The sequence below is a fragment of the Trachypithecus francoisi genome, unplaced genomic scaffold (assembly GCF_009764315.1).
Source record: "Trachypithecus francoisi isolate TF-2019V2 unplaced genomic scaffold, Tfra_2.0 Lachesis_group0, whole genome shotgun sequence".
Taxonomy (NCBI): domain Eukaryota; kingdom Metazoa; phylum Chordata; class Mammalia; order Primates; family Cercopithecidae; genus Trachypithecus; species Trachypithecus francoisi.
Window position 1 is genome coordinate 126,845,580 of NW_022681453.1, and position 16,554 is coordinate 126,862,133.

Consider the following 16,554-nt stretch of genomic DNA (forward strand, 5'->3'; position numbering starts at 1 on the left):
AGTTGCTGTTGCCATGTAAAGTAACATATTCACAGGTTTTGAGTATTAGTATGTGGACATCTTCGCTGAGGTATTATTTTGCCTACCATATAGGATATGTTAATCAGTGCTTAAAAATCCATTTGATGCTCAAATTTTTTAGAAGAATGAACCTATATATTTAAAAATCCAAGTAAATGACCAGCTTCAGTGTTCTGCCATATGTTTTGGTGAGGGGAATAAAACAATTAGGGAATGATTGGATTGTGAAGAATTATTTGCCACCAGAGAATGTTTTTGGGACAATGTTTGCAAGCCCCCTTCAACTCACATCCATTTGCTGTATCTCTTCATGCCTAATGGGGGAGTTTACCAGTGTGAATATGCACTGTTGAATTTTTGATCATGCTTTTCAAATGCTGTTGGTGACAAACTTCAGTTGTAGTGGGAAATTTATTTATTTATTTATTTTTTTTTGAGACGGAGTCTCGCTCTGTCACCCAGGCTGGAGTGCAATGGCGCGATCTCGGCTCACTGCAAGCTCCGCCTCCTGGGTTTATGCCATTCTCCTGCCTCAGCCTCCCGAGTAGCTGGGACTACAGGCGCCCGCCATCTCGCCCGGCTAATTTTTTGTATTTTTTAGTAGAAACGGGGTTTCACCGTGTTAGCCAGGATGGTCTCGATCTCCCGACCTCGTGATCCACCCGTCTCGGCCTCCCAAAGTGCTGGGATTACAGGCTTGAGCCACCGCGCCCGGCCGTAGTGAGAAATTTAATAGGAAACAGTGAGCCATTCTCATCCCTCATGCAACCAGTCATTTAAAAATCAACTAGGAAAAGTCTTTCAGTGTGGTAGGGAGGCAGGGTGGTATAATTGCAAGAGTGGAGGCATACAGACTTGAAGTCAAATCCTGTTTCCAACACAGACTAGCTATGTGACTTTGGTAAACACATAATTCCCTGGGATTCAGTCTTTTCATCTGTGTAGTGGGCATAATAATGCCTGAGGTGAGTTATATAAAGCATATGACAATCTAGTGAACACAGGGCATTTTTATATCACCATTTTCACCCATTTAGCATTGGCTCTATGGAGGTTTTGATCCTTTGTTTTTTTTTTTTTGAGACGGAGTCTCGCTCTGCCGCCCAGGCTGGAGTGCAATGGCCGGATCTCAGCTCACTGCAAGCTCCGCCTCCTGGGTTTACGCCATTCTCCTGCCTCAGCCTCCCAAGTAGCTGGGACTACAGGCGCCCGCCACGTCGCCCGGCTAGTTTTTTTGTACTTTTTTTTTTTAGTAGAGACGGGGTTTCACCGTGTTAGCCAGGATGGTCTCGATCTCCTGACCTCGTGATCCGCCCGTCTCGGCCTCCCAAAGTGCTGGGATTACAGGCGTGAGCCACCGCGCCCGGCCGATCCTTGTTTTAATGTAAAAGATTTTTTTAAATATCAGAATTATACCCACATTGATGACTTTTTTCCAAGAGTATTTTTCTGGAGATAATTTCATTAAGTCAGTTAATTTTGTTAATTTAAATAGCATGGTTCATCATTCAATAAATAATAAACATCTACTATGTGCTATGTATTTTTTTCTTAGAATATATCTGTAAATAAAGACAATATTCCTGCCCTTGTTGAGTCTTATTTTTTGGCAAGGAGAGACAAATAGTAAACATAAAAAATAAGTAGATTCTATAACAAGAGGTACTAAGTGCTATGGAAAAAAGAAAACATACAGGAGAGGTGAGGATACAGATTGCAGTATAAATAGAGTACTTAGGAAACAAATCATCTGGAGGTGAGATTTGAACCAAGACTTGAAGGAAATGAAGGAGTCATCCTAGGGGATATTTGGGGAAAGAATATGCTTGTCAGAGTAATTAGCTGGTGCAGAGGCCCCACAGTGGGGGCATGTCTATGTCAGAGGAGCATCAAAAGGATCAGTATGGCTCAAAAGAAGGGAGTTGGGGGGAGAGTAACGGGAGAGGAGGCCATAGAGGGGCCAGATTGCCTGGACCTGGGAGGCTTTGGGAAGGGCTTGACTCTAGAATGCAATGGGGAGCCATTATAGGGCCTTTTGCAGAGCAATGACCCAATCTGACTGAAGTTTCATAAATTTTTTGTTCAGACTAGATGGTAGGAAGGCAAGGATAAAGGTGGGGGCTCCTGTGGTCAGCAAGGTGGGAGGATGATGGGTCAAACCGGTGGGAGCAGGGAAGCTAGTGAGAATGGTCAGATTTGGGATACATTTGAAGGTAAGACCCACAGGATTCCCTGATGCATAGGATGTAGGGTATGGGGGAATTGAGAGTAGCTAAAGCTAACCCTGAAGTTTTTATCCTGAGGAGCTGAAGAGTGTAGTTATAATCAACTAAGATAGGGAAGGCTTAGTGGGATTGGGGTGGTAAGGGTGGAGAAAGATGACCGGGAGTCCAGTTTAAGATGTGTTAAGTTTGAAACGCCTATTAGAATTCCATGATTGATGTTGAGTAGGAAGCTGGATATCCAACTTGATTTTGGGAGAGACTTCTGGACTAAAGATAGAAATTTGGGACTTGTTGGCATCTAGATGCTATTTGAAACAGTGGGCCTGGGTACAATCACCAATGGAGGAAGACAGGAAATAGAAGTCCAGGGACTGAACCCCAGGGGGTTTCCACCTAAGAAATCAGGGAGAGGACAAGCCAACAAATGAGACTGAGAGGTATGACCGTCAAGGTGGAGGGAAGCCAAGAGCATGGTGCCTGGAGTGAAAGCCAAGGAGGTATCTTAATGAGGTGAGAGTGATCAGCTTTCCAATAACCATTATAGGGTATGTAAGCTGAGGATCGAGAATCAAGATCCTGGGTGATCTCTGTGGGAACATATTTGGAAGCACAGTGAAAGGAATGGGTTGAAGAGAGAATAGGAGAAGGGGAATTGCAGATAATGAATGCAGCCAACTCTTTGAGGAGTTTTACCAGTATGGGAAGCAAAGATGGGAGTGGTGGCTGATGGGAAATGGGGTGATGTCAAGAGAAGGTTTTTGTTTTTAAATGTGAGAAATAAGATGGTCAAATAGAAATTGAAATATTAAGGATGCAAAAGAGAGATGGAAGATGTCCTTGAGCTCATCTGATGTCCTTGAGCAGGGAAAAGATGATGGGATCTGATGCCAAAGTGGGGAGCTGATTTAGGCAAGGACATAGAAAGACCATGACAATAGTAGGAAGGCAGAGACCAGGAGTGCAGCTGCTGGTGGTGAGGAGGCACAGTGCTGAGAGAGTCTGACAGTTCTCTTTTGCCTGCTTTATTTTCTCAGGCAAATAGGAAGCAAATCCATCAGTTGAGAGTGAGGATGGGGGAATTTAGGGATTTGAGGAGAGAGAAGAAGGTGTGAAATAGTTATCCAGTTGAGTTATTTCCAAGCTTTTGCATTTTTTTCTGTTTTGATGAAATTAGTATAATTGGTATCAGTTCTGTAAATTTTAGGAGAACCATCTGAGTCATCATTTAATTTTAAGCCTTATGATTTTTCCTTATGAAAACTTTTGCTATTGCAGATTCCCTTTTGCAACCATTATTTCCACCAGGTCCAGCTTTACTAGGTGAAATTTTGCAAACCTAAATTTTGTCAAGAAGAGTTTCTCCTTTTGTCAATGTTTAATCAATAGCAGTCTTTACCATGAGCAATGCTAGCTATCATATTGGTTATTTTTCTCAAGCCTACTTTTTCCTGGGTCAGTTTTTACAGTTTGTAGAATTAGATGTGATCTTTAGTCCATTTTTAATCTAGGAGTGATTTTTTTTCACCATACACAGTTTTTGCTTTTATGTTCATTATATGCAGTAGGCAGAAACTTAGGACGAGGACGTCCATTGGAGTTAAATGGCAGAGTAGAAACATATAGCCTAGGAATCTGCCAGTTTCAGTAAATATCAGCTGCTTCTGTGTCCCCCTTTCAAAGAACTTGAGCTGCTTCATTTCCAGCCATCTCAGCTCAGGGAAGCAACCTTAAGCATGGGGCCTACTGAGGCTCGGCAGGTTAGTTCTACAGGGCAAAATACTAAAACTAGCCATCAGTTCCCCGAATTCTGATACATTCAGATGATTACTAGGCAGCACTATTTATTATAGATGTAAGAAAGAAAAAAAAAGTCCTTCACGAGCCCTAAAGTGTTGGGTAATTAAGGTATTACTTTAAGGAAACTTGTAAAGAATATAAAGAACTCTTCAACCTTCAGTTGCTTTTATATACAAACGGAGAGAACACAGCTATTTCAGGAAATTCATATAGTTTACATTTAAAAAGTGGAAGTAGGGGATATGAAAGAGGCTTGAGATATTCAAGGAGTTGGGGAGAAGCCTCAATTAATCACTAGATAGTTGGATTTTTACCTTACATAGCACAGCAGTGAAGCGGGAAAGAAATATGTACAGCTTGATTTTATAGGGGAAAAAATGGAATTCTATGAAGGTCAGGGGCTGCCTCAGTTTGAAAGATGGAACAGTGACAAGTGAGAAAGGGATGCTCCAGTCTCTTGCTGTATAGCTCTCTTAGCCTGCAGTTTCCTCCACTACCAACCTGACTCAAGGACTTTATTTTGAAAATGGTTTGGAAAAACAGAAACTTCAGTCTGAACACCGTCATCTTTGTGTGGAGCGAATCTGCTCTTGACTCTGCTCTGGGAAGGCCTCCCATGATCTTCCATCTGCCAGGCCATCTACTAAGGTCTCGCAGCCCACAGCCCTTACCACCCTGTCCCCGCTTCTTCGTGAATGTACACTAAGCCCATTGCTGCCTTGGGATCTCGCACAAGGTATTGGCTCTGCCAGTAGCATTGTCCCCAGCTCTACTTGTCAACAAATCTCAGTCCAAATGTCATGTAAGAGAAAACTTTCCTGACCACCTACAGATAAAGGAGCCCCCCACTTGTTCTCATAATAAACTTATTTACCTTGTTCTAGTACATTGTAGCATATGGCATTCTTATTTGTTAAAGTATTTGTAGGTGTCCTTTCACAGAAATCTAAGTTCTTCAAGGGCAAGTTTGATTTCATTAACTTACTACTGTGACCTACGCCCAGAATGGTGTCAGCACTTAATATGTACCTAAATATTTATTGACTGACCAGAAAACCAAAAGACCCTAAAACTGAAATTTATTTTAATATTTTTATTCTAAAAAGAATCACAAAATTCAATTTCAGGTTAAATAATATTTTAGTCTTAAAAAATTAACAAAGGAGGAAGATTTTTAAAGTGTTGTTGTATATCCAAAAATGCATTCCTGATTTCCAGATAGCTCATGCAAAATCATATGTAGTGATATTCAGTATTTCATAAAAGACCTTTAGCCAGAAGTACAAATTGGATTCCATTTGATCAGAAGCAGTTCTGATTCCCAAATCCCATTTTGAAAGATTCCTGAAAAGACCTTGAAGCCGCAAAGTTTATTTGAAAACATAGTTTAAAATTGCACAAATATAAATATGATTTAATAATGTGAAAAAGGGAAGGCATGCTTCCAATAATAGTATAACAATACTACCTTAATCTTGGTATGCAAATTAGAAGCCAACTCAGTAAATTAAACACATCAATATGATAAGAGGTTATTTTTATGGTAGTAATTTTATTTCAAAGAGCAACGCAGGGAAATACTAAGATGAAGCCTTAATACCCAACAGAGTTGTGCTATGATACATATTATTTCACTAAATCACTGATACAGTATCACATAATATGCCAATAACTTTAAAATCCCCTCCCCCCCATTGCCATTCATTTACTACAGGTCACTTAATTTGAATTGGTATTAATTTAGTAAGTCAATGTAAACATTTAAACAATTTTTTTCTTGTTATCTATTTCAGCCTGAAAATGAAATCCCAAGACTTTAAACATTTATGAGCATGATGAGGAAGCATCACAGAAGAATTACCTCAAAACAACATTTTTAGATTAGATTAGATGTGCAATATTCATAGATATATAAAACATGTAGAAATATCATTTCTAAACAGTTAAATGTTTGTTACAGTTTGTAAAAAGTTTAATAAATTAATCAGATTTTTTTTCAACCAACGTAAACAAATTTGGGCAATGTAAATTGAAGAAAGTTTGGGTTAGATGATATATAGGGAAAAATGAAAGGAAGTTGGTAAAAACTTAGGTTTGCTGTATTTCCCTTAACTTCTGGTAATGTAGTCCATCATGAACACATTTCTCACATGGTAGAATTCTTGTATCCATGCAGAAATGCTATATATCTCAGTGAAAATGCCAAATGCTCAAATTACTGAGCTGAGTGTGTATATCTCTTAGTCTTTTTGTGTTATACCATTTCCCTTTCCAAGAAATCCAAAGACCACCACCCCTCCTCCTCCCCCTCCCCCAACGAATGAGGCACATTTTATAGTTGAGCAAATAACTGCCTAACTGTTGTTGTTGTTTCCATCTTAATATTATTTTGAGTGCAGGCTTCTAAAAGTATCTCATGGAGCTCATCAGGGTTTTTGCTGTGACATTCTGCAGCACTGCAAGTTAGTTTTCTCTTATAGAGAAGGTCCTGAGAAAACAGTTCTGAGATTGGGACAGTTGTCTCTAGACTGTGTTATTTTGGTATTTCTGCAGAGGTTGCAGGTAGTAGAAACTTCGTTCAAGGCAAAATACCACATGAGAGGTTGTTAAACTTCGCAGTTTAATTTTTTTTTTTCCTCGTAACTGTTTAATGCCTCCCCACAATGGTCTTTGCTGTGTGTGTTATGTGTAGAATTCTGTCTTTGAGCTCATGGTATTGTGTGGGGGTACAGGGGTATATGGAGTGAGTAACAAAGCTGTTACTAATGTAAGACCATATGGTCTCACTGAGCTTTGCTCTCTCCCTTTCTGGTCTCCTCATAAAATATGGGAAAAGGCAGTGAGAGGATTTCAGAGTTGGTTCTGAGTGACCATGAAATCACCTCATCACTCCCTAAATTTCAGTGTTTTTAGACCTGTTTATCAAGTCCAGTTTCTCAAGGGACATATAGCCCAAGCAGCTCAACTACCATACAAATAGGGCTGTATCAGAACAATGTTGTGATACCCCACACACTCGCTATGTGACATTTATGGAAATTAAGGCCTCATATCTACTTGGCTATGTGATGATTTGATGTGCCTGAAACTACCCCAACCTCCTCACCTTATTTAGAATATCAGTTTTTCTAATTTATTCCCAAACTTTTAGGAAAAATTTTGAAATGCATTATTAAGAATTTAGAGTCCAAACCTTTATGTGCTGAGGCAGTCAACATGATTTAGTTTAGTAGCATTCAGACACTTGGAGTTGTTTAAGTTTTGGATCTGTTGTGCCTCAACTGGTTTTTTAAAAAGTGTTTAGATGTCTAAGTACCCAGATTCTTCAGAGGATTAGTTTGGCACTGGTAATACTGTACAAACCAGATGTGTGAATATCTGTAAAGTTCAGTGTGATAGCATGAAAACAATTTCAAGGATAGGATAAGAAAAGCAAATAGAAAAACTGTAACACAAAGTTCATAAAAATGCTCCCTTGTATAGAGGCAAGGAACAATAGGCTAACCTATGAGACTTAATCATGCACTGTGTAAATTTACATTCAGTCAAGTTACCTTGCATGCTTTGGTTAATATTTGAGTAGGCAAATTTGCAAATACTAATGCATGCAATATTTTTGTACCTGAGGTTATACGTTTTGCTTTTAAAAAATTGCTTTTTTACAAACTTTATGCCAGAGTTTATCTATGAACACTCTTTAAAAATATATATATGTATGTATCTACTTCTTAGTTCAAAACAGTTTAATTTCAACCAGTTCTATAACTACTGAGATGATAGGGAAACTGTGGTAAAATGTGGATAGGGAATGAATTTGAAATTATTTTACAAGGTTGAAATCATAAGTGTGCATGTGTAATAATTTCTAAAATAAGAGAGTTCAAAAAGGATGGCATATGAAGTAAACCTTTAGAATACCCTGTTTCTAGAATGTTCTAGAAGTATCTCAAGATATAAAACAACAACCACCACTGCTACAACAACTAGCTTAAAGTACAGTCCAATCTTGGGGAACTGATTCAGGGCAAATGAGGAAGGGTCTCAGAATGACCAACTTGCTTTCTCTATATTCCCAAGCTCACAGACAAAGTTTATGATAAAGAGTTTGGAAGCTCTTATTATAAGTGGGACTAGCTTCAACTGTGTTCAAATCTCCCTTGTATGGCAAGAATATACCAGAAATATTTATCTATACAAGCATTTAGACATGGGGCCCATGTTCAATATAATAGTCTCTTAGAAGAATGAAGAAAGTGGCATAAAACTCTGAAAGTGAGTTTGTGAAACATAAGTGGACATTCTCACCCAGTTATGTTTCCTTACTTTCCTGTTCTAGTAGGAATCCAGATTGGCTGAGAAAGCACAGTGCATAGTATTCTATTAAAGTTTCCTGGTGGACAAGATCTGCCCATTTTTCAGGAGTCATGGGGAGTGAGTTTTGGAGGAAGTAAAGGGAATGAATCAGTATGATTGGCCCAGTGAGAGGGATCTTTATTCCTCCTCCTCTCCCCTATCCCTCTGCCTCCTCCTCACCAGGAAGGTACAAGAGCATGTAGAAGTAGCCTACTAGAGATGGTTATATTTTGAAACTCAGTAATAATCACTGGCTTTCTCTGTATTTTCATTGAATTTACAGGCAAAGTCAGTCCCCAGAAGTCACCTCTATGTAACTGAATGGCCATTCTAGTAAGAATACCATCTTCTAGGAGCTGTTAGGCGGTTATACATTAATACATGAGAAAGGAAACTCAAGGCCTTCTCAGAGTACCTCAGAAGGGAAATAAGGATACCCTCCCCTTTCAAACAGAAAGAGTAATTTAAATGACAATTTCATGCCCTGAAGATGAGATGCCAAAAATAGTTCTGCCAAAAAATAAAGTAGATGCACTTTTAAAAAACCAAACATTTACTGTATATGACTTATACAAAAAGACTGTTCTAAAGTCTTGCTACTTAGTTTTTGGTGGTGCTCTATTCCTATAAACTGTCAGTCTTTTTTTTTTCTTTTCTTGCTTTTTTTTTTTTTTGAGACGGAGTCTCGCTCTGTCACCCAGGCGGGAGTGCAGTGGTGCAATCTCGGCTCACTGCAGCCTCTGCCTCCCTGGTTCAAGTGATTCTCCTGCCTCAGCCTCCTGAGTAGCTGCTATTACAGGTGCACGCCACTATGCCTGGCTAATTTTTGTGTTTTTAATAAAGACGGGGTTTCACCATGTTGGTCGGCTGGTCTTGACCTCCTGATCTCGTGATCTGCCCGCCTTAGCCTCCCAAAGTGCTGGGATTACAGGCGTGAGCTACCACACCCAGCCTGTCACTCATGTTTTAATAATGATTTTTACCTAATTTTATAAAAAATATTATTGAAAAATGCAACTCTTTTCCTCTTGGGCCATAATTCTGGACTTCTTGACAGCCTACAAAAGATCTTAGATCTGATGGATACTACATATACTGGAGAAAGTCCTACTAAAAATGCTCTGCAAATTGCCAAATAATGGTGAGAATGGAAAATTGTTTAGTCTTCCCTAAAACAGCTCCTTGGAGTTTGTGTTCCAATAGCAAAATAAAACTTGGGCCACAAAATTTGCCACCATTTAGCAACAAATTAATTATTTGACATTTATACTAGTTTCAGGCTTTAAATTCAGGCTGCAAATTCAGTTGCTCCTCAAAATATAGAATGGCATCACAGAACACTTCCAAAGTTTGTTATGAATCCTTTGTTCAGAGGCTCCTCATGGACTATTCAAGCTGACTTTCTGGTCAAGGTACAGAGATGGTAAAAGGAAGGAGCAGGGAAGGGAAGGACGCTGTTCCATCAGGCATATTCAAGCAGGCCCTGCCACGGCTGGGAGGCTGGCCCCAAGAGTCCTTACCAGACTAGGTTTCTCGAATTCTACAACTCTCAGAATACCATTCTTGAAAGTATTGTTGAGCTTTACTTTGCTGCTGAGACTGTAGAGAAGCATGGGCTGAGACTGGGTGGTTGCCGTTACCCATGATGAGTGCCTGAATGCCTCTGCCTTCAGCTGACCAGCTGGAGCTCTCACCTGGCCCAAGTGAGCTTTGACAATGAATATCAAAACCTGACACTCCTCACAGTGGCCTCAGCTCTTTGTCTTTATAAACTAGAATAGGTTATAACATACGTAAGCCTCAAGGACTTGTGGTTTCTGTTAACTTGAGGCCCTCTCACAACCCAGGGACTTCAAATGTGACAGAGGAGAGGATTTTATTCCTGCACCTTGCATTCATTTTATAAGCACGTGTGCACATTTGCCCCTCAGTAGAAGCTTATTCCCTAGGCAATTAGACTGTTTTGACCCCAATTCTGTGGAGTTTTTTTTGTTGATGTCATTTTGTTTTATTTTTTGTGGGTAACTATAATCATGAGTGGAATGAGATATTACTACTCAAAGAACATAAAGAAAAAGTTAAGATTAGACTACTTTGGGGAAGGTTCTAGATGAAGGAAGGAGACCAGGTAAAGAAGAATGGGATAACTTACTAGACCTGACACTGGTAAAATTATATTCTGATTAGCATTTTGCAAACAATGTTCCTAATTCTTTAAAAAAAAAAATGTATCTTTCAAAATAACCATCAAGCCCCGAACACATACAAAACACTCTAGAGAACTAAGTGGAATTTAACCAATGAAAACACCACTGCTAATAGAAAATTCCCAATACTTCCTAAATGTTCAAAGAGCCAAAGAGGCACTGCATCTTTCATATGAAACCACTGGCATTCAGTGAGATTTGGTTTGAAAGTGTTGCTCTTCTATTACTTAGAATGCAAGAGGATGAACAGTGCAGGTTATTATGAAACTAAAAAAACATAATTTTTAGGAAAAATGTTATTTATCACTCTTAAGAAATATTATTTAAAATATTGATGGTTTAAAAGGAATATTGGTGTGCAGGGCAGTTAGAAAGCCAGTAGAATATGACACTTAAGCAAGTTAATTTGAACTCAATATAAATCACGATATCATCAAACCTTTTTCCTGTAGAGAATGCCTGCAGAGGCAGTACCTTGTGTCTTTCTTATGTTCATACAGTCCCAGAAAGCATGTGAATGAAAAGATCTGTTTGCCATATTTACGCCTTATGTCATCGTATCTGCTTTAAGAAAAACACTCCTTCAAAATCCTACACTATGAAAAACTATTTTCAGGAATTGTTTATTTGGTCCGTTGATCTAATGAGGCTGAGTTCTCAAATCCTTCACCCCCAAGTTAAAAATTGGAGCAACAAAACCAAACTCCAGCAAGGCATAAATAAGATATTAAAGTGCATATATACAATCCCAGAAAAGTTTAGATTGGGAACCGCAAAAATTTCTAGTGCAAAAACTGCTTTTGCCAGCAAAGCTCCCTCTCTGGAATCAAAGGGCTACAGTAAAAGTTAAAATTGGAACAGGTTTAAGCAATGCCTGTCTTTAGTCACAAGTTAATATATGTGCATGCACCAATGGCCCAAACTATGTTCAGTCTTGCAAAAGGAGACAGTTCAGAAACGGTCAGAATTTCCCAATCTGAGGCAGTGCTTTTTCCATGTTTCCCATGAACAAGTTCCTCAGATGTGTTATCAGCTGCAAGGGGAGACAAAAAACCCAAAGAATGTGTGTTGCAATATGCTTGCAACTTGTGGAAAGAGTATTCAACACACAGTTACTTTACCTTGGTTTGTCTTGAGTCTCTTAATTCTTCTATTGAGCCTGACTTTGACTCTATATACAACATTTTGTGCTTTTGGATCTGAACAGAGACTGGGCATTGTCCACAGGAATTAATTTCCTTGGGCTATATGACCATGGCCTTTTGAATATTTGATTTATCCTTTTGAAATTCATAACAAAATAGTTTTTCATTTTCAGTACAATCACACAGATCAGGGATTATTAGTACTGGTATTATTCTTTCTTCAAGGATCCAAGTTGAAAGCTCTTAAGAGGACATCCAGGTCACCAAGATTAGCCGCCTGGAAGAGTTCTGGTTGGTCCATCAGAGAAAGTGCAATTCTGAGGGCAGCCCAGATATTCCCAGAGATTGCAGGATGAGGAACTTGCTGCTGATTCCTGCTCTTTCTTTGCAAACTGAGGGCAGTGAGAAAATTGCTGACCGCTTCTCTAAGAAGGTAGAAAAACATATTTTAAAATGTGTCACATTTCAGAGTTAGCAAATGTAAACAAAACAAAACAAAACAAAATTGGATTAAGTGATTTTAGTCTAAAATTTTAAATCATCTCTTATGTGTTCTGGATGATCAAATGAACAACTTTCTAATTCTCTTATATTCTTTAGTGAGCAATCATTGTTAAATATAGTGAGGTCAGAAAGAAAAAAGAAAAGCAGGCTGGGCACAGTGGCTCAAGTCTGTAATCCCAGCACTTTGGGAGGCCAAGGCAGGTGGACCACTTGAGGTCAGAAGTTCAAGATCAGCCTGGCCAACATGGCAAAACCCTGTATCTACTAAAAATACAAAAAATAACCAGGTGTAGTGGCATGCGCCTGTAATCCCAGCTACAAGGGAGGCTGAAGCAGGAGAATCACTTGAACCCAGGAGACAGAGGTTGCAGTGAGTCGAGATCACACCACTGCCTTCTAGCCTAGGCAACAGAGCGAGACTGTCTCAAAAAAAGAGAAAGAAAACATTTTATTTTAGGAATGTCAGGTGGGAGAGAAAGAATAATAGCAAAACGATGCAAATTCATTAATGCATTAAATTTTCCCTTGCTCTAGGAATGATTTGAACACTTAATCCATTTGCAGATTTGATTTCTATAACTAGGTTTAAGAGGAAAAATATAGCCCTACTTAAAAACAAAGTGGTCTAATTTTTCCCATTAGGGCTAGATGTAAGCAACACAGCTAGAGTAGATTGAGTTTATTATTGGGCACCTGTCTTGAATCCCAGTTATTTAGCAGTAGGCAAATTTCTTTTTTGTTTTTTTTTTCCAAGGCTTACTTTCCCTGAGTGTGTAATAGGGATAATCAAAGACATTTAAAAACTTTGTGAGGTGCAGTTGAATCAATCTATGTGAAAGCTCTTATCACCGAGTAAGATCAATAGTCCTCAAAGTGTGCTCTGGAGAACACTGGGAATCAATGAAGTCAAAATTATTTTTATGATAAAACTAAGATGTTATTTGACCTTTTTGCTTTCATTTTTTCACATGCTTACAGTGGAAGTTTCCAGAGACTACATGGTGCATGATATCCCAACAGAGTGACTGCAGAAGCAGGTGTGAGAATATGTCTTCCAGTAAGCGAGATATTAAAGAAACTTGCGAAAATGTGAAATAATGTCACTCTTCCCACTAAACTGTTTTTGTTTCGGAAAATAATCATTTTCTTTTTGTAAAAAATGTTATTATAACATGTAGTAAGTTTTATTCTTTCTAAATGAATCTTTAAAAATGTTTTCAGTTTAATTTCTAATATGGTAAATATTGATAGCTACAACCCACATAAACAAAAGTCCTTTTAGGTTCTCAATAATTGCTAAAAGTGTAGAGGGGTCCTGAGAACACCGAGTCTGAGACAAGCCGAGTTAGATGCTGTCTCAAGTCCTTCTAGCTCTTCTAACCCACTAGTCCACTCTGCTGCTCAGGTGCCAGTTGTACCTGCTGGGTCTGCCCTCTTCAGCACCCCCATTTTACCCCAACCTTGTAGAGTATATCTGACAAACTGATCCTTCCGAAGAATAATCATGCCACTTTAACTTGCACCCACTTTACTGTTCTCAAAAACTTTTCATACACTTGATCTCATTTAATCCTGCAAGGTAGGTATTAAGCATATGGTAAGAAACTTTGAAAATGAGGCTGGATTTCTAATTCTAATGCACATAATCCAGGGATTTGCTCATGATATTGTTAGATCTGCCTGAAAATAAAAGGTAAGTGAGAAATGGTCATGGTGTATGTAGCAACCTGGATAATGGAATGGAGTGGATGTTCTAATCACCCCTTCTTCTGGTTTTCTTGTAATCAAGCAAGAGAGGGAGATTTATAAATGGATGGACATAGGGAGCCTACTTGAGAGGCCCTTTTTGCCCCCGCTTCACAGGATGGCAGCTCTACTGATGTCTCCCAGTTTTCTCTCATAGACCCAGACCTGCAAGAACTCGAGGGAATGGAAGATCTTGAAAGCTTCTAATTCACTGGCTGCTTCCAGCCCCATGTGTGTGGTAATGGTTTCAGAGGGATTTGGAGAGAAACAGAACAGTCGAACTTATTCACCTCATCAAATGACTCCAGTTTTATTTTCCCCCCATAAAGATAGTCTAAACCTGTTCCCCTGCTTGTGAACTCAGAGTCCTTTTGGGGGACTCAGAAGAGTGTACATGTATATGTGTGAATAGTTTTCAGATGTTTCACACATGTATGTATAAATAATTTTCAGTCATTTGTGTATATTGTCATGATTAATTAAAAGCCCATTCATTTAAAAGCATCACGTGATAGCTTTCCCTCATTATACTCATACTAAAACTATTACTATCATGGGGGATGAAATTTTCAGCAAAAGGAATTCTCATTTTTGAAAAGGTCAAGACTCATTGGCCTAAGCGGTAGTCTGGAGCTCTAGTGACAAAAGTGTAACAGTTTGAGCTACAGCCAAGTTTCACACCAACAATTTCCTCTCCTTATTTTAATGGTATATGGTACCAGGGTAGTGCTTGCCTTTGACTCTTTAAAGAAAATGTGATGACAAACAGCAAGTGTTCCAGCTACATACGCTGACACCTGCAGTTCTTGAGGGAGCGGTCCCAAGCCTTTTGTGAATTTGAAAGTACTTATACCAGCTCCTTATTTCCTTTTGAGCCCTTTCTCTATTGAGGGTTGTTATTTCCTAAGTATGCACTTATACCTCAAGCTATACTTCTTTTCAGAATTCATTTAAGATTTATGTCTCTCTCTTGCCAGGCGGAGTGGCACACGCCTGTAATCCCAACACTTGGGGAGGCTGAGGCAGGCAGATCACTTGAGGTCAGGAGTTCGAGACAAGTCTGGCCAACCTGGTGAAACCCTGTGTCTACTAAAAATACAAAAATTAGCCAGGCATGGTGGTGGGTGCCTATAATCCCAGCTACTCGGGAAGCCGAGGCAGGAGAATTGCTTGAATCTGGGAGGTGGAGGTTGCAGTGAGCCAAGATCACGCCACTGCACTCCAGCCTGGGTGACAGCAAGCCTCCATCTCAATTTAAAAAAAAAAATTTTTTTTACGTCTCACTTGATGGTTTTTTTTTTTTTTTCACGAAAAAGCACAAAATTTTGACCACTTCTCAGATTTCCCACATCTGGAATGACAATAAAAGATCCACAAAACTTAGTCGTTATGTTCCAAAGTAGCCAACTGAGTAACGTTGCCAGATTTAGCAAATAAAAATACAGAATGCATAGTTAGATGTGAATGTCAGATAAACATTCCTTGGTATCCATGGGGACTGGTTTCACGAACCCCTGAGAATACCAAAATCTGAGAATGCTCAGGTCCCTTGTATAAAATAGCATAGTATTTGCATAGAACCTGCACACACCTCCCGTATACTTTAAATCATCTCCAGATTACTTATAACTAATAAAACGTAGACGTTATGTATTTGTCATACTATATATTTTTTTAAAAATTGTATTTTTAAAAAATGTATTCAATCCACAGTTGGTTAAGCCCACAGATGTGGAGCCCATGGATATAGTAGGCCAATTGTACAGGAATATCCCATGAAATATTTGGAAATACTTATACTAAAAACTTATTTGTTGTTTATCTGAAATTCAAATTTAAGTGGGCATTCTGTGTTTTATCTGGCGACCCTAAAATTAACTTGTTCCAGTATGGGAGACTTTCTGCTTGATGATTTAAAATTTATAGCTTCATGGAGGTGGCCATTTTTACCTGTCACGACCCTTCATGGGTTCCTGCAAATAGTAACTCTGCTGAATTTTGTATCTGTGAATGCCAAGAAAGTATTTTATTGGCCACTCAAGTATTGTTTTCTAACCCTAAGAAGTAAACTCATCTAGGAGCTTTATAAAAGCCTCCTTTAATTGAAATATATAAATATATATAGTATATATATAGTATGTAATATTTATATATTATATTCCTTTTGTAAGAACAGTTATAACAATTACATTATATGTTATATATATGTATTTTCTTTTTTTACATCTCCCTTGTTCTAAAAAAAAGGAATCTAAGGTGTCTTATAAAATACATATACATAACATATCTAGAAAAAAGTGAATGAAAGAGGTAAATAGGAAATCTGGTTGGGAAATTAAGATGAAACCAGGAATGAAGTTAGGATACAAAATAGAGATCCGCAGGGCTTGGACAGCTGATGTGTAGAGGGCTGGCACGGAGTCAGCTCTGGGCTTTTGCACAGCTGATGTAAACAAGGCCTCTGTAGTGGCACATTTCACAGTGTCCATAAAATAAAGCAAGCCGCTTGATAAGGAGTCATTCAGCTCTTCCTGGTTTTGATCTGAGAAAATCCTC

At 38.8% G+C, this 16,554-nt stretch overlaps 1 protein-coding gene across 1 annotated transcript in view; it reads right to left on the reverse strand.

Annotated features, from left to right (window-relative positions):
* Positions 1-11,195: 11,195 nt before the first annotated feature.
* Positions 11,196-16,554, reverse strand: part of PEX5L (peroxisomal biogenesis factor 5 like) — a 184,636-nt gene continuing 179,277 nt past the window's right edge. The window contains exon 15 of the mRNA XM_033211780.1: positions 11,196-12,173. Within this exon, the coding sequence (XP_033067671.1) occupies positions 11,969-12,173 (205 nt within the window). The 3' untranslated portion in view covers positions 11,196-11,968. The remainder of the gene's footprint in view (positions 12,174-16,554) is intronic.